The sequence below is a fragment of the Bufo bufo genome, chromosome 7 (genome assembly GCF_905171765.1).
Source record: "Bufo bufo chromosome 7, aBufBuf1.1, whole genome shotgun sequence".
Taxonomy (NCBI): domain Eukaryota; kingdom Metazoa; phylum Chordata; class Amphibia; order Anura; family Bufonidae; genus Bufo; species Bufo bufo.
In genome coordinates this window covers 158,463,288-158,482,582 of record NC_053395.1, presented here as the reverse complement: position 1 = coordinate 158,482,582, position 19,295 = coordinate 158,463,288, and the positions used below count along the sequence as shown (strand labels likewise).

General features: G+C 40.1%; 1 protein-coding gene across 2 annotated transcripts in view; it reads left to right on the top strand.

Annotated features, from left to right (window-relative positions):
• The window catches only part of ERBB4 (erb-b2 receptor tyrosine kinase 4), a 1,172,496-nt gene that overhangs the window by 964,206 nt on the left and 188,995 nt on the right, over window positions 1-19,295 (top strand). For both annotated transcript variants that reach the window (XM_040439645.1, XM_040439646.1), the window contains exons 17-19: window positions 585-717; window positions 6,586-6,708; window positions 18,917-19,015. In XM_040439645.1, coding sequence (XP_040295579.1) covers window positions 585-717; window positions 6,586-6,708; window positions 18,917-19,015 — 355 coding nt within the window. The remainder of the gene's footprint in view (window positions 1-584; window positions 718-6,585; window positions 6,709-18,916; window positions 19,016-19,295) is intronic.

Sequence of the window (19,295 nt, the reverse complement as noted above, 5' to 3'; positions counted from 1 at the left end):
GAGCTATGTTAATGGTTATATAAGAAAGTTATGATTCCAAATGCAGAAATAAAAAATAAAAAATCTGCCAAAATTGACTGGATGCCGAACGGTGGTAAGCCCTCTGATAATGAAGTGGTCAAACAAATCAAAAATGTAGCTACAACTACAACTTTAAGTCTTAGAATTAAATAACTTAGTGAATGCCCAGCGGTTAGCGCTATTTTCTTTCTGATTAGTTCCCATCAGGGATACATGAAGTTTGTATGCCGTCCTCATGCTGGGATGGGTGGTCCTGGTATATTCCTATACTCCAAAAATATTAAGAATATATGGTGTGTGCACAGTCTTGTAGAATATGCTGAAGATAAAAGAAACATAAATAATGGAAAGTATTAAGATAAGCAAAAGATGGTGGTCAATATCAGATAATCAATAACAGTATCAATATTTGGAAGAAAACAACTAATATTCTGTTGTATTATTTCTCTAATACATTGTTATTGCTAGTATTCCTTTCAATATGCGGTTCCCATTTTTGCCTGTTTCGTCACTGCTTTGGCAGTATCCTTACCATATCCTTTGTTTTCTGTTTTTAATTGTAGGACTCCCCTGATCGCAGCAAGTGTTATCGGAGGGTTATTTATTATAGTCATCATGGGACTAACCTTCGCAGTCTACATTCGCAGAAAGAGCATTAAAAAGAAGAGAGCCTTGCGCAGGTTCCTGGAGACAGAGGTAAGCTCCTGCCCCCAAGCACCAAGGAAGATTCAAAAATTGCTGGTTTGATTCACCCTAAAATGTTATGGCCCATTGTCATTTTGGCTAGTGTTAAGCGAATCGAAGTAAAAAAAAAATGAGTTCGATCCAAATTTATGGAAAAATTTTATTCGGCACAAAGCCGAATTTCCTGGTGCTTTGTGCTAATGAATCATGTTTTCCTGAAATGGTGGTAAAAAAAAAATACATACTCACCTCATCCATTTTCTCACGGCCATCTTGATTGAAGAAAACACACCCAATCTCGCTCGTGCTGTCGTGTGTTGTCACCGCATCATCACGCTGGCCTGCCCGCCAGCGTGATGACATCATTAAGTCAGCTCACATGAGATTTTCTTCAATCAAGATGGTTGTGATGGCCTCTCCGCAAGCAAATGGTGAGCACTGTATGTTTTTTTTAACCCCTGAAAGGCCTCAATGTGACTGTCAGATACCGCGATCATCGTTGAACACAATATCTGTGGGGTTCAGTGACGGGATGTGAATGGAATGCGGTTCATGACAATGTGATTAGATAGTAACAAATCGAATTTCTTTGTGGAATTCCCCAAAGCAGCCAAATAATATTTTTGATAACATCGTTCATCTGATTTTGACATTTCATCAGAGGCTGCTTTTTTCACTGCCTTGTTTCTTGCTTGTCTTGAAAAAGCTTTCAGCTCAGTGTCTTTTGGCCATTTGAGGCAGCCAAAAGGAAATGTCCAATTTTTTTTTTTTATAAATACATAGTATCCAAATTTTAATCAAATTAATTGCATGAATTTTATTCTGCTGCATTTACTTTTACCCCTTAAAGGGGTTGTCCATCTATCGCGCAAGATCCTCAATCAAGGTGGCGGCAGCCGGCCTGTCTTGAGCAAATAGATGAGTTAAGTATGATTTTTTATTTTATTTTTTACCACCATTCATGGAAAATCAATTTGCTACCACAAAGCACTTCAGAAATTCAGCTTTGCACTGAAACAAATTTTCACTGAAATTCGTATCGAAGTCCACTTTGTCCCCTTCCCTCAGTATTACCACGGTCAGCATGGATCACAACATTTGAGGTGATCTATTGTAGCATGGCGTCAACTGTATGATGCACCTTACACCCACTGAGGCGGGTAGTACCCACTCCGCACATCATGCTATTACAATACAGTTGAGGCAACAGTATATTGAATAAAATATACCAGCCAAATATACAGTATACGCCCAAAGGACTTACATTAAAATATAATTTATGGCAACAAATGTGGTCAATGAAGGGAAGTCCACTTCCAGGCAGCAATTTGGAAAAGATTCAAGGAAGATAGCATCTATTGCAGTATTCAAAAGTAAGATACTGTATAAGATTATCTATTTGAAAATGGCATCCAGAGTTATACATAATTTAGCAATGGATGTTGTATAATTGATCTGAAAAAGGTTAAACTTGATGGACCTGTGTCTTTTTCTATAACCTAAGCAACTACAAGTATTTAACTATGCAAAAGTTCACCTTTTATTGCGCTGTTGCATTGTGCATACAAAAATAGTGACATTTCAACTCAAAAGTTGAGCTTTTATCCAGTTCTTTTTGACCTACTGTATGTCTGAATAATGGAAATCACTGGGCAGTAATAATATGAATAGTTAACAAATTACATTTTAGTCACATATTACCCTTAAAGGGGTTTTCCAAAATCCACTGGATAGGTCATCAGTATCTGATTGGTTGGAGTCTGACACCGATCAGCTGTTTGAGAAGGCATTGATACCAGATCTGCCATGTGATGTCACATTTATCGGCCACATGGCCTAGGCACAACTCAGCCCTATTGAAGATGGATAGCGCTGTACTTGTTACTCTACTTCAAGCACGGGTGCCTTCTCAAACAGCTGATCGTGGGGATTCCTGGTGTTGGACCCCCACCGATCAGATACTGAGGACCTATCCAGAGGAAAGGTCATCAGTTAAAATATCTTGGAAAACCCCTTTAAAAAGGACCATACAAATGGAACATAGGGGGGCTCACTGGGTGTCTACTGCCGAGATGTTATCTACCAGCTAAAAGAGCACATATGTTTTAAGCATTATTATGAAAATGTATAATATATATGCAAAAAAAAAGCCAAAAAAGCAGTATAATAAAAAGCAGGCAGTTGTACCCTAGAGGTGAATAATTGCCATAAATATAAAATATTACATTTACAACTTCAAATGCACCAAAAATGTCACCTACCAGTTAGAAGGGCATTCTGATGCCATGTGCTCTCCACACAAATGCATTACAAAATTAATCCATAAAATAAATATGTAATAAATAAAAGATGGATAAATACAGGAATCAATAATGAAATTAAATTAGATACAACAGTTGTAGGGCTGCAGTAAAATCAGAGCTCAGCCTATATTATATGGTAAAATACAAATGCAATAGCACTCTGCAACCAGCACTCTGCCCTGCCCCCATGCTGGATGAGGCATTGGTGTACATTTTGGCCAAAGTTGGCCAAAGTGTAATAAGCCACTCACCACGTCAAGGTCGCCTCTATGAGTGGTCCCTAACACTAGTTCCTACCTGTTATGGGCCATGACAGCCACACAAAGTCCAGGGAATGCAGGTACAGCATGCACGCCAAGCACACTCTGCTTTTAACCCCGTCCGGTGCCATTACAGCTTTCATCGGATCCAGGGATGCAAGTACCAACATGCATGCTGAGCCCACTATATACTTCCCTTGGAGCCAAATGGCTACTGGTAGGTGCTATATAAGCAGACTCAGTTTTATACTGACTTTAAAACCAGCCTCCAGGGCAGACTAACTGGTCAGGTGTGTATGACTGCATGGAGATCGCCACGCCTCCAATATATACTACAAAGAAAAAATGTGGGGGATTCAGTCAGCACAACCCTGTATGCAGGTGCACATTGCTATGGCGAAATACATATACATATTTTGCGTTTGTATATGTATTTCGCCATAGCGATGTGCACCTTCATACAGGGTTGTGCTGACTGAATCCCCCACATTTTTTCTTTGTAGTATATATTGGAGGCGTGGCGATCTCCATGCAGTCATGCTCACCTGACCAGTTAGTCTGCCCTGGAGGCTGGTTTTAAAGTCAGTATAAAACTGAGTCTGCTTATATAGCACCTACCAGTAGCCATTTGGCTCCAAGGGAAGTATATAGTGGGCTCAGCATGCATGTTGGTACTTGCATCCCTGCATCCGATGAAAGCTGTAATGGCACCGGACGGGGTTAAAAGCAGAGTGTGCTTGGCGTGCATGCTGTACCTGCATTCCCTCAACTTTGTGTGACTGTCATGGCCCATAACAGGTAGGAACTAGTGTTAGGGACCACTCATAGAGGCGACCTTGACGTGGTGAGTGGCTTATTATGCTTTGGCCAAAATGTACACCAATGCCTCATTCAGCATCCAGCATGGAGGCAGGGCAGAGTTCTGGTTGCAGAGTGCTATTGCATTTGTATTTTGCATTTGTATATGTATTTCGCCATAGCAATGTGCACCTGCATACAGGGTTGTGCTATATTATATGGTGTTTTATGTAGGACATGAATACAACACATTTTATAGATTTCTTCCACAAAAATCTGAGAGATGGATTGTCTTAAAAATTTTAATATATTTAGTGTTTTTCTAGAAGAGAGTGGTGTTTCATAGCTCTCAATAGAAAAAAGGATCTTGTCCATTAAGGAACTGAAATTTAAAAACCTATTTTTGTATACCACAGATATCATTTTTTGATTAGATAGTAAACCAAGGGGGCGGCGGGGTTTGGGGGGGGGGACGACTTATCAACCCCTATACGCCAGAATTCTGGCTTCAAAAAATAGGGCTTTGTGACTTTTTGGGATGCTTGCTGAAACATTTTCGGACTTTCACATTCTTACAGTTTTGAAAAGTGGGAGGGAAAGTTAGTGTGGTTAGCTATGATAATGAGCCATCACTGCAACTTGAAAAAAAAAGTTGCAAACTCACTCCACTAGGGCGTGGTGTCAATAAAACTGGAGTAGCATTTGTAAATCAAAGGGAGAGATTTATCAAAGGCAGACATGTTAGACCAGTCTTTGAAATCTCCTGCTCTGCTGGAGGATGCAACTAATTTATGATGAAACGCAGGTCTCGTTATAAACTAGGCACGTGGTCCGGCCGCCAGTGTGCCTGAATGAAATCTACAGCAACGTAGAGCTACGGACTGAAAAAAGGCGCAAATGAAGACAAATGCGCTGTCCCTGCCAACTCCTTCATCCTCGACACACATCCTTTTCAGAAAGTGGCAAGGGCAGAGCAGAAATGGCACTTGAGGCAAAGTTTTTTTCCGCCACTTTTCAGGCACAGGTTGATGATAAATCTGTCCCAAAGTGTCAGGTTTAAAGATGCGTCAAATTTAAGAAACAACGTATGACATTTGATACATTTGGCAGAAAATATGCCAATTCAGAATGGAGCAAAACTGACTTCAGATTTTACCCTCATCGTGAATTCCCCCCAAGGATCAATACTTAAATAATATCTATATATATTGCTGATATATTATCTTCAGCCAATGGATTGGAGTGTTATTAGCCTATTATTACATATATGTGCTCTGTGACCCAATCTGATATGCATCTTCACATATGCAGTGGTTTTCTAGTGGTTTATAAAAAGGCTACAAGAGCCAAATTCTGATTCTAATTTTAACCTGTAACCCATAAAAAGTATGTACCGGTAATTTGGAACTGCATTACTTACTGCTTTTGAATTATATTTGACAGATTTTTACTATTCACTTACATTGCTAACAGAACTTTATCTACTCTCCTCTGCCATAGATTTCACCTAACAGCTTCTGAGTTCACAGCACCATTTAGCTGTTCGTACTTCTGATCCGTCAGAACAGAACAAAAAAAAAAAAAACGGATCTGTTATTTTGAGCATAAGTTATGCTCAGTTACCATCCGGTTGCACTAAAAATAACTGATCCATATTCTTTGAGCATCGGTTATGATCAATTTGCATCACTTCGTGTCAGTTCCCGTGAAAAAAAAACTGATCTCTGATGGAACTGACACAAACTGATGCAAAATGATTATAATTTATAACTAAAGCTCAAAATTCTGGATCTGTTTTTTTTTTTTTATCTTCTGGTCTTCTGAAGGATCAGAAGAGCAGAAAGCTAAACGGTGATGTAAACTCTCCTTTACCTCTACCTGAGTATATGTCATAGAACATATGTATGTCATTGGGACTGCATCCATATCAAAGATCCGTACCTTCTAGCAAGGAACTAACGACACTGTATCTGGTACGTTTCATATGGTGGTGCAATATCACAGCACCTCTAAAGGAAAACCTGGTTTGATATATGGCATCAGATGCAGCATTCACATAGTTTATCAGTACCATCATATTTGGGATCCCAATACAATCATTGTTCTGCTATAGCATTTTTTTATATTGATGCAGTATTCACAGTAGATTCCTGTAGTGTTAACTACTATATTAGGCTATGCTCACATCTGCATCAGAGGCTCTATTTGGAGCTTCAGTCATAGAGTTTGTTAAAAATAGAGGAGAAAAAAGTCCTGCATATAGGACTTTTTTCTCCGCTAAAAAATGTTCTCCCGAACGGAAATCTAATGGATCATATTATTGTCAATGTTAAGCTCTGCTCCTGAAAACGATGTGCCAAATCTGGCACTTCTGTTATTTTCGTTCTTCTGCTCCTGTAATGGAGCAGAAGAATGGAAATTGATAAAGCTGATGTGAAAGAGCTCTTAGAAGAAACATTTCTAAAAGGCTTCTACTGCTTTCCAAGCACAATCATGGTATACTGATTTTATTCTTTCAGTTAGTGGAACCATTAACACCAAGTGGCACAGCACCAAACCAAGCCCAGCTGCGGATCCTAAAGGAAACAGAGCTTAAGCGGGTCAAAATCCTGGGTTCAGGTGCCTTTGGCACTGTGTACAAGGTAAGCATTTTGGTAGCCTGCACCAGCAGTTACTTTGATATGGGTTCTTGAGCTAAGGATTTATTAAAATAATTACTATGTTCATACATCCTGATGGAAATAGATATAGTGTTTATAGTGCATTTTTAAAAAACCCACACGTCCTGTTGTTGATGTATTGCTATGGTTTTTCCCATTGATGTCGGCATTACCAGCTGCAGTATGAGGACATGCTTTCTAGTATCCGCGTCCTGTGTGGATTATGCCTGGATTTTTCATGCAGATTTTTTGTGCAGCAAATCCGGAGCGTAAGGGTTCATGAACACAGATGTAGTTTAAGTCTAAAAAACGCTGTTCAGATGCGGACCCATACATCTCAATGGGGCCTCAAAGATGCGAACAGCACAACATGTATGTCCGTTTTACAGGTCTGCAAAAAATAGAACATGGAGTTTTTTGACTGAGGTTTTGGGGACGTTTTGCCTGCAGGATTTTCAGCCAAAGCCAGAGATGTACAAATCCTTCCTTTATATTTCCAGTTCCTTTCAAATTCACTTTTGACTTTGGCCACTAATCCTGCAGGCAGATCTGCCTGAAAACCTTGGTCAAAAAACTGGGTGCAGCCACATGTACAGGTTCCCTGATGCAGTTTTGGAAGACAAAACCAGGAGTGAATTCAATAAAAAAAAAAAGAAGTTGAATCTCTCCTTTACACTTTCTTTCCTTTTATGATCCCCTTCTGGTTTTGGTTTCCAAAAGTGCATCAAGAAACATGAACATGTTGCCGTACCCTAATAGTTTTCCATTGCACCGGTTTTAGGATCAAAAGACTGTTTACAATTGCAAAACAGAAAAACAAGTTACCAGCCATGTTAAGGCCACTTTCATGTGGTAGTATTTAGGTCAGTATCTTGCTTCAGTATTTGTAAGCCAAAACTTAGAGCAGGGATCAGCAACCTTTGGCGCTCCAGCTGCTGTAAAGCTACAACTCCCTGGCTGTTCTTGTAACTTCCATAGACGTGAAAGGAGGATTCTGGGAGTTGTAGTTTCAGAACAGCTGGAGTGCCAGAGGATGCTGATCACTGAGCTACAGTGTAGTAGAAAAATTTGTATCTTTGCCGTTTTTTCCCACTTACATATGATACTGGCTGAATACTGACTGTGTGAAAGTGCTCTAATGAATGTTTTTGGTTTTATATATAATTTACACTTTTTGGTCTGTGGTTGAATGGAGCTTGTCGTTCAACACAACGTTGATACTCATGGCACACTATGCATGTGGCTGTATACCTTAGTGCTAGATCTGTGGGTACAGAACCTGTTGTACAGGTTGCCCTCTCTGGTACTTGGCCAAAGACCAAGATCATATGGAACAGACCATGTGGTCTCTACTCTATGTTGTCCTAAGGCATGGTTACTGCAAGCTTTCCACCAACCGGGGGACTTATTATCAATTCGAGAATCGGCTGAAGGGTCATGGAAATAGAGTAAAGGAAAACCTAGCACCTTTATGAGGGGTTTTGATCTGTACTACCCCCTCTCTTCTATGTATGCAAAGATAGATCCATTTAGATAATATTTAAAGAGGTTTTTCCCAGTAATTTCAAAATGTGCCCATTTCTGGGAATTGTTATACAGTAAAATAACAAAAAAGACCATGAGCATAACTATAATTCGTAGGGCCTCATAGCAAAATACCATGGGGCCCCCATCACCTAGTGTAAGAAAATTAAAACAGCAGCATAAGTAGCAATAATTAAGGCATATATAATAACACAATATATCAGAAAACCCACATTATAGCAAAAAGCCACAATATTGTGATTCCTCACAAAAGGTACAATGTTTTTGCACTTGATTGGGTCCCCTAGCATGTGCTATGGCTGCTATGGCTATAGTTCCCACTGAAGCTTTGTGAAAGCCAGGCCTATCCTTACACTCCTACCTGATGACAGACAGCTTTAAAGTATATGACTACCTATACATCTGGTTGTGTTATCTAGATTTGTTATGTTTTTTTTTTTTTCATAAACCTATAGGTAAACCTTTTGCTTTATTGTGATGCACCAAAAAAATTGTAAAAAGTCCGGCATAACAATACAAAATGTTTAATAGGTCTATGTGCCATTTATAATACTCTGCATCCACTTTAGCAACTCTCGTACAATATACAAATATGCAATTGACAAATTAAGCGTTACCACATCCATAATACACTTATTACAAATTATATCAAAGAGCTTGCTAGGATATGACACAAATGTCAAATAGTTGTGGGTGCCACCTCTGGGACCCACTCTTATCTCTAGAATGGGCCCAGAAAATGTTTCTAAAGATGCAGAAGTGATTACCGAATTAGTTCACCAAAGTCTTGCGTGACTTCGGCTGAAATTTTTTTTGCCTACACTGAGGCAATATATTTTAATGCGAAGCATTAAAACTGAAGTTTTTGAACGAATCAACTTTGGATCTCTGATCCGAAGCTCGATTACCTCAACACTAGTGGCCATTCAGTGACACAGGAGTTCTGAAAATAGTCAATATCCAACAGTCCAACAACAGAGATTGGCGAAGTGGCCATGCTTGCACATTTTGCTCTACATTCACTACATTCAAGCTATTTTGGGAAGTTCCATACAAGTGAATGGAGAACGCATGTTTGGACTACACCCTGCCACCCCACATCCAAGATCCCCTGGACTACTGGGCAGCCAAACTTGATTTGTGGCCGCAACTGGCCGAGTTTGCCCTGGACAAGCTTTCCTGCCCAGCCAGCAGTTTTTTCGAAGTTCCATACAAGTAAATGGAGAGCACCTCGCACATGCGGAGTGTGCTCTCCGTTATCTCACAGGTCCCATTTTGGAGATAGGATCAGTTCCCTGAGGCACAACCCGGACCTATCTGACATTTATGGACATTCTAGTGATATGCCATAAATGTAGAGATGGTAGAATTCTTTTAATGTGGTCCCTTTGTATCACTAATGATAGCAACATTTGGTTAGAGATGACAGCTGTTTGGCTGTAGTATTCTTACATCCTACAATCATAAGGATATTACGATATGTTGGTAACATACAGACATTGGCATGTGACCTGGATTACACACAGAATGTTTTCATTTGACATTAAGTGAACCAGAGGGGGTCGAACACATGGTGGCTGAATGGCACAAGATCCATAATATCATTTCAGAAGAGCCGTATCAGCTAAACCCAGCATGTGAAGAAGGAGCAGTGAGCTCCCCAACCTGTTTTGCCTGGCATACAATCTAGTTACATGACAAAGCGACTTCTTTATCCGGGAATGTTCTGGCCTGAAGCTGTTTGCATTTTGCTAGTATGCCTTCTGCACCCGGCATTGAAATTCATCTGGCAGTCGTCTCACAGTGTCCCCAGGGCTAGCCATATTCTTAGCCGCGTGTTTGCTTCAGTAGGGCACGGATTCTCTAGGACTGACACAGAACATTTCCACTCTAATTAACAGCTTACATGCCAAAATGAGTTATTTCAAATCAATAGGGCACATACATATTCATTGTGAGGATAAATACAGTTCTAGATTTTAGTGGAGGGTATTCTATATCTCTGAATAATGACTAGATTCTGCTGACTAGTGGGAAGTTTAGTCGTAACATAATGTAAAGAATTGGAAGAGCATTTGAGATGTCCATGTGATGTTCTGGTGGAAATATAAAGCCAGAGGTGTAGCTATAGGGGGTACAGAGGTAGGAGTTGCATATGTACTCAATCACCTTAGGGGACTCAAATGCCTCACTTAAAGGGGTTCTTTACCCCTGGGGGCTTTTCTAGCAGACATCCCAGCATGACTGGACCTGCAGAGGGAATCATACATACCTGATCTCCGCCACTGGGTTCCAGCACCTTTACTCCCCCGCTGCAGATCTCCAGTATCCCCGCTTTCCGGTCTGCAATGACTGACCGCAGCAATGATGATTTCCCCATTGCGCCTCATGTCACTGGATCACATGACGCATGGGGGACATGTCACTGACTGGCTGCAGTGGCCACATGACCAAATGTTGAAGCAGGCAACTAGAGATCTGCAGCAGTGGTGGTGGGGTAAAGGCCCAAGCCCAGCGGTTTGGATCAGGTAAGTATGATTCCCTCCACAGATCTGGCTACACGGGAGTGTCTCCCCAAAACAACCCCTTTAAGTGAGGCATTTGGGTCCCTTAATGTACTAGGGTGAATATGCAACTCCTTACTCTGTACCACCTATAGCTACACCTCTGGCTTTATACTTCTACCAGAACATCACATGGAAGGTAAGTATGATTCCCTCTGCAGGTCCGATCACACTGGGGAGTCTGACCGAAAGGCCCCCAGGGGTGAACAACCCCTTTAAGTTAGGTATTTGGGTTCCTTAAGGCACTAGGGTGAATATGCAACTCCTACCTCTTTACCCCCTAAAGCTACACCTCTGGCTTTATACTTCCACCAGAACATCACATGTAAGGTAAGTATGATTCCCTCTGCAGGTCTGGTCACACCGAAGAGTCTACCCAACAATCCTCTGGGTGTGAACAACCTCTTTAAGAAGACACCACTATTATAAATGGCACATGGTAGTTGGTAGGCTCTGTTTTATATTTTACGTTGAGACCCAGGAGATTAAATTTACCCCTTTGTATAAAGCCTAAAGCCTATATATAGACTCAGTCCCACAGGCTTAACAGATGCTCATACTGTTCCTTTAACATATTGTAGGTAATCTGTGCAACATAGATTTAAAAAAATTGGCAGCAGCATCACCACTCCAGATAGATGATAAGTGCAGTACTTATATAGCAAGTATTATGCAAATGACATGAGTCACTTGGGTTGTGCCAAATGCAATCAACATTTTTAAAATGATTACTTTTTTTTAGCTTGAAATTAATTTTTTATGCACTACTACTGGGTATTCTGGTCAGAAATAATTCTCACCTATCTACTGGAAAAGCGATAACTCCTAGATAGGTAATGATCTGACCATAGAGACTGTACTACTTTTATTGTTTAAGTATTTTTATTTTAGGAAACGAGGGGGTGATGAATTTTTAGATATTTTTTATTTATTTTTATAATTTTAAAACTTGTTTTAACTTATTTTAGGTCCCTAAGTAGACCATAACATACAATCATCAGATTGCAATTTTTATAGGGTAATACAATTTTCTCCATTATTCTATACAGAAATAGCTATATTATACATTGAGCAAAAATATAAATGCAACACTTTCGGTTTTGCTCCCATTTTCATGAGCTGAACTCAAAGATATGAAACATTTTCTACATACACAAAAGACCCATTACTCTCAAATATTGTTCACAAATCTGTCTAAATCTGTGTTAGTGAGCACTTCTCCTTTGCCGAGATAATCCATCCCACCTCACAGGTGTGGCATATCAAGGTGCTGATTAGACAGCATGAATATTGCACAGGTGTGCCTTAGACTGCCCACAATAAAAGGCCACTCTGAAATGTGCAGTTTGATCACACAGCACAATCCCACAGATGTTGCAACGTTTGAGGGAGCGTGCAATTGGCATGCTGACTGCAGGAATGTCTACCTGAGCTGTTGCCCGTGCAATGAATGTTCATTTCTCTACCGTAAGCCATCTCCAAAGTCATTTCAAAGAATTTGGCAGTACATCCAACCGGCCTCACAACCGCAGACCATGTGTACCCACACGAGCCCAGGACCTTCACATGCAGCATGTTCACCTCCATGATCGACCCCAGTAAGTTTGACCCCCCCCCCCCCAGTATGGCAAAACTGTGCATATTTTAGAGTGGCCTTTTATTGTGGGCAGTCTAAGACACACCTGTGCAATATTCATGCTGTCTAATCAGCACCTTGATATGCCACACCTGTGAGGTGGGATGGATTATCTTGGTAAAGGAGAAGTGCTCACTAACACAGATTTAGACAGATTTGTGAACAATATTTGAGAATAATTGGTCTTTTGTGTATGTAGACAATGTTTCAGATCTTTGAGTTCAGCTCATGCAAAATGGGAGCAAAACTGAAAGTGTTGTGTTTATATTTTTGTTCAGTGTAATTCAGTGACATCACCTGCTGGCCTGAATTGTAATATACAAGTAATTAACCTGGAAGCCTAGTGCAGGCTCAGGCTCATTACTTTCAAGGAATGCCTTACCTGATCTCCACGGGGGAGGTGTTTGTGCCCATGAAGCACGCACTTTTGATCATGGTATCTAAAAGTTTAAATGTCCACGATCGGCAGTAAACATTAGCTGCAAGTATTTGCTGTATAAAACAACAGGCACCTGCTAGCCATGTTCCTCACTCTGCTCCGAAGCAGTGACATCTTTAAACAGCTGACATCTGCCAAACATTTACGGTGGATGTTGTGAAGGAGTTAAACTAGTCCTACATTAGTTTACAGTGTTGAATTTTTTTGCAGACACATTTGACTACTGAGCCAGTAGGTTCAGTAATAAAAGTAATTGATTATGAGCTCCATTGGGAAGAGTAAGCAATGATAATGTCTGTAAAGTGCTGTGAAATATGTCAGCGCTATATAAGTGAGCAAAATAAATAATACATTAATAAATTAAATCAATAAATAAGAGTCTGGCGGACATTTATTAGGACCGGCAATTTAGACGCCCATCTTAATTCCTCTGCGCTGGCGGTGGATGCGGCAAAGTTATATAGCGACATAGACCTTTACCTAACCTTGGCGCTTGCTGCCGCCGGCTGTGCAACATGCTTTAATCTATGCCAGCTCCCTTGCTGTCTGGTGTGGAAAATGAAGAATGAGAGGGCCGGCTGGCCCGGCTCTTACCTGTCCATGTCACACCCCTTTTTCCACCACTTAGCAAAAGTGGCGTGAGCAGGGTAAAGTCACAAATTTTGTGGCAAAAAACTTTTGCAACAAAATCTGCAACCTAAATATGCCAAAAAGTGGCATATAACACATAATGACCAGCAGAAAAACAATGCAGTCACCTATATTTAAGGACACATTTACATCGCGCATTGCATTACTTTGTACTGTACTTTTGAATCTTCACCCCTAACATGGGTTTCTAGTAGAGCCTATGATGCAGATGTGTAATTCCTACTGTATCAAAATAGTGCTGCATGGTAATGAAAATATGCCCACATTTTTGATTCTACTCATATATAGAACTAGAGCTAATGGTTTGTGGCTTGAATTCAACATCTGCATACTGCAGGTGGACCATGATGTCTGTCATTACCAATTACCATGATAACACTGAGTTGCCCCATGCATGAAACGCAAACCCAAAGTTATTTCACATTTTCTGTAATATATAATTTGCTTAAGTTAGGAAGCAGCAGCTTAATTCTACAATTTCAGTGTAAAAAATATTATTTCTGCTATAGTCATATTAATCCCAATTGTATCTGGTTTTTTTTTCTTTCCTTTCTCCACTGCTGAGATTTCAGTTTAGTGAGTGGAACCAGCAGTAAATGCTTTCAGAATAGCGTGCCGTAGCAAGATTCATTGATATTCAATCTGTTGCTCTATGAGCTTAAGAGAGGACAGGAGGTTGGACAGTTCAGGTTGGCTGAGGGCTCTATGGCAGAACATTAAAGCCCAGACCTGGTGGCTTTGGCAGTGTATAAATGTGCCCTCAGTTATTTTAGGTGTTCAAGTTGTCTACCAAGAGTCTTAGAGGTAATATAGAATAAAGACTCTGTTAAAGATTCTGACCTTACATGTATTACTTACTGTACATAACATGGGAAGTACTATATAAGCATGCATACTCTATATTATTTAACCGTTTAAAGGCTGCCAGGGGTGTTTGGACATTTTGCACCTCGGGTAGCCAGTACAATTTTCAGTTTTGACATGTACAACTAGCATGGGGGAATACCCATATATTTTCTGAAAGTAGGCACCCAACAAATTGTCGAAATGGCTCTCAGCACTTCAACTTTGTGTCAAAATGTAACTAAAGTTTATATTAGTGGGTAAGGGTACTTTCACACTAGCGTTTTTCTTTTCCGGCACTGAGTTCCGTCATAGGGGCTCAATACCGGAAAATAACTGATCAGTTTTATCCCCATGCATTCTGAAGAGAGAGAAATCTGTTCAGGATGCATCAGGATGTCTTCAGTTCAGTCACTGAATGGTGTTTTGGACGGGGGAAATACCGCAGCATGCTACGGTATTATCGCCGTCCCAAATTCCGGATCAGTTGCCAGAATGCCGGATCCGGCATTAATTTACATTGAAATGTATTAGTGCCGCAATGCCGGACCCGTCCTTCCGGTCTGCGCATGCGCAGACCAGTAAAAATGTGCAAAAAAATAGAAACGGATCAGTTTGTCCGTATGACAAACAGAGAGACGGATCCGTTCTTGCATTGCATTTGTGAGACAGATCCGCATCCAGATCCGTCTACAAATGCTGTCTGTTTGCATGCAGATTGACGGATCCGGCAGGCAGTTCCTGCAACGGAACTGCTTGCCGGATCACTCTGCCGCAAGTGTGAAAGTAGCCTAAAAGTGTAACCCAAGCAGAACGTTTTATGGACCACACCTCTTAAAAATAAAAGATCAGCATGTGCAGAGTTCAAAGATGCCACTTAGGCCTAAACGTACTTGTATGCATCTTCATAAAATTATCAGAACTGGAAAGAACAAAAAGCTGGAAATTTAAAAAAAAATTACCAACCCTTTAAAATTCAGATTACAGTCCTGGAAAAGTAAGTGCATTCCCAAAACCTATATATTTCCTGAAAGCATACAACCTTGACAGATGACAACCTGACAACCATGTCCACCTTCATTCAACTTTGTGACAAACAGGAGTTCTTTTTTTAAATCTATCAAATAAACACTTGTACCTAAAACACACATCCAAGCAGAAGTTGCACATTACACATAAAAACAACATAGATGTAATATAATAATGTGTGCAAATCTCATACATACCACAAGCATATATATCAACAAGAGCATGTGCTCTTAAAAATACTGGAACAGATGCTGTGTAATATAGGGTCATCATCCACATATATCTTAAAAATGTATACAGTGCATGGTAAACCGTTTCTAGGTTACCAAAATCTACATTTTCTGAGAGCACAAAACATACGGTGTATAAATTCTAATCTTATAATTAAAGGGGCTGTGTCACTTCAGCAAATAGCATTTATTATGTAGAGGAAGTTTGTATTTTGGGTAAATTATATGCAATGCGCCCCCCCCCCCCAGTATTATAATCATTGGTGGCAAATGGAAAAGGGTCGCCTTCCCTCCTCCTCAGTATCTTTATTGCATTCATGGCAGTTGCAGCTTCCACTCGGAGCCCCAGCAGTTAAATCGCAGTTACCATGGCCACCAGGACGTTACTGAAGCCTTCTATCTCTGCCATGGTAATCTCCCTGCTGCTGTGTGCACAAAGCACAGGGCAGCAGGGACAGTGTAAATTCCTATTCACCTTAATAGATTTCTATTAGGGTGAATAGGACAAGGATCCTAGCACCTAAGGGGGCTAATAGTTATTAAATAAAAAAGTAAAAAAATTAATAAAATAAAAACACACCAAAAGTTTAAATCACCCCTTTCCCAATTTTACATATAAAAATATAAACACAATAAAAAATAAATATACTAGGTATCGCCATGTCCGAAAAAGTGAGAACTATTAAAATATAAAAAAATATCTCCTATGTGGTGAAAGCTGTGATTCGCCATTTTTTTGTCACCTTGTGCCCCCAGAAAATAGCATAGGACTGATCTATTATGGCCCGAACGGTCTATAAAATGCACTCAACTTTATTTGTGTTTTATTTTTTTTCACGTGGTATCGAGTATCAAATGAAAATGTTGGTATCGTGACAACCCTACACGTGAGTTATAACTTGAGGTTATTCAGGTTGGTAATAAAAGCTGTAGAGATTCTCAGCTTTAAAATAAGACCTGGCTTGAATCTGTAGCTGTTATACAGCCTGCGATCTATCCATCAGTATCATGGACGTACAAGATATGTCCTTTGCTACTGTATTCCTACCTTGCAAGGATGTATGACATATGTCCTTGGCAGGGAAAGGGTTAAAAATTAAATGGTATATTTCACCAGGAAATTCACTGTTTTGCGAAGCACAATTCCTTGTAGAGCTAGTTCAGTTGAATGTAATGATACCTTTCACTTAGCGATTCAAGAAAAATTACTTTTTATTCATTGCAAATGAGCAGGGAAGCCACTCTGTGCACTATTTGTCCTCCTGTTTTCTCTGACAGTCCCTTCCTCTCATTCTTTATTGACAGGGCCAAGTTCCTGCACAATAATTTCACCTGACCTTGACAATCAAAATAGAAAGGGAGCGGTTGGCAGAGGAATCAGGAGGATCAAAGGTGGACCGAGAGGCTTAGGCCCACCTTTGGGGCACTTTGATCATTTGCAATAGATTAAGTCATTTTTATGCAGAATGAAGCAATGGTTTGCTAAGTGAAATAAATCATTACATTCATCTAGCCCTGAAAGGCATTGTACCTGGTTTAATGGGGAATTTCCTGGAGGCAGACTCCCTTTTAAAGCTGTTCTGTTACCTTAATATGCTGCCCTATTTAATGGCAGCATATTACAGGGACAAGTTTGCTCTTCTAATAACTAAAATGTTGCAAACAATATTGCACTGTTGGCTTGAACCGTTGGATTAGATCAAAAAATTCCCCAGACACATAGTTGTGAGTCTGCAGCACTCCCTACACTTCTTTGGTCTGTATACACAGCTGCCTGTTAATCATTGCTGGGAGGGCTGAGAGGGGAGCAGGGGAAGCTCTCCCTTTATGAATACACTGGACTCATAAACAGTAATGGTTATTAGATTTGTAGAATTGTAAAGTGGCAGTCGTACAAGAGTGCGGCTCTTTTACTCAGATGCAAGGGACACAGACATGGAGCAGAAAGACAGAAACTCATGCAGAAAGTAAAACAAGTCCAAGTATTTACTAAATGGAAAGGTAATCAAACTCTTCTCCTTGGTTGGAGAGGCACATAGCTTGGTCAACCTTCCACACTTAATTGCTGGAAGGGGTAGCAACTGATAACAAAGTATTGGGTCTCTTCCAGTATAATAATCTGTAGCTACTGTCTACCTGTTCCCAGCTGTTTAAAGCCAGCGTGCAGAAAGTTTCTACTCTACCTAGCCTAACTTGTACAATTTTCGCTGCACAATACACGTCCATGGCTACCAGGGTCACAAGCAATGTCTAACTTCTTTTGACAGGAATAGGGTAACTAGGCTCCTAGACTCCTCCCAGGTGGGTTACATGACATGTATGCACATGCCTACTCTGGAGAACCAGGGTGGTGATCCTCCTTTTACATACAACATGGCATTCTAACTGCACCTCCACTTTACTAAGCTCCACACAAGTGGTGACACACTTGCACCACTGTGGTCCCACATGGCATTGCCTTTTCAACCCTTTAGTATGGCATCTGTGGCCGGACAGCTGCCTGAGCACCATGTTAACCTACTGACCCAGTAGCAGAGACCAACCACCACTCTCCCCTTTTTTAATACATAAAACATTATACACTAGTGGCTGGTGGTTCTAGATATGTCTGGTCAAATAAATTGGACAGAAGCACCTCCCACTCCTTGAAGGGCCACCAGCTGGACAGTCCATGTTTTCACTGAAAAAGTTAAATCATATCAGATCCACAAACTTTAATAACCACATTTAATGGACATGGTAAAGTCAACTTTATGCCTGGGTTGTTAAGGCAAGGAAGTGAGGAAATAAATAATCTTCATTATACATTTATTCTCCTTAAAAAATCTGATGATCAGCTGCCCCATTTTTTTCACTCTCTTGCTTTGACAACTGTTCCAGGGATGTTCCTTCATTTGCACAACCCTAGATGGTTAGCATATTGCAATCTGGTTCTCTATCAATACCATTTTCATTTAACTGTCTGCACTATGAGGAACCTTTTTTTTTTTAGCATTTTAATTGTGTACTTTGACCTTTGTATGAGTAATATTAATTAATATTCAACTTTTGATGGAGTTTGAAGTGAAAATTCAGCTGTACAAATTAAATTGCATTCTAAAGTAACGCATAGCCATTTTGATTTATATGTGTATTATTTGCATGTACCAGTGTTTGTAGGTGAACCATAAGAATAGTTAATTTATCAAATTGATCTGTAATTTGTTAAAGAATTTGATTGAATAGAATAATGTTGAACTTTTGTATTATTTAGGGCATCTGGGTTCCTGAAGGTGAAACTGTAAAGATTCCTGTGGCAATCAAGATCCTGAATGAGACCACGGGACCTAAGGCCAATGCTGAATTCATGGATGTAAGTAGAAATTAGGTATATTACTGCTGCCTGACCTCATCTGTCTATTCTAAAATCAACACCTAAAATCAATTTACCAAAAGAACTGTACTTGATGAATGAATCAAACTCTATACCTAAAAAGATCAAGGTGCTTAATCTGCACCTGCTCAAAAAGAAAACAGAGGGGCAGGTACGATAAATATAATGACGAACTGTTGTCAGTAGAGCATTGCTTTCTGCTGTTGATTATTATTTTTTTTGCTGGAGGTTCCTTTAAATGTCCAGGCAGTCAGCATAT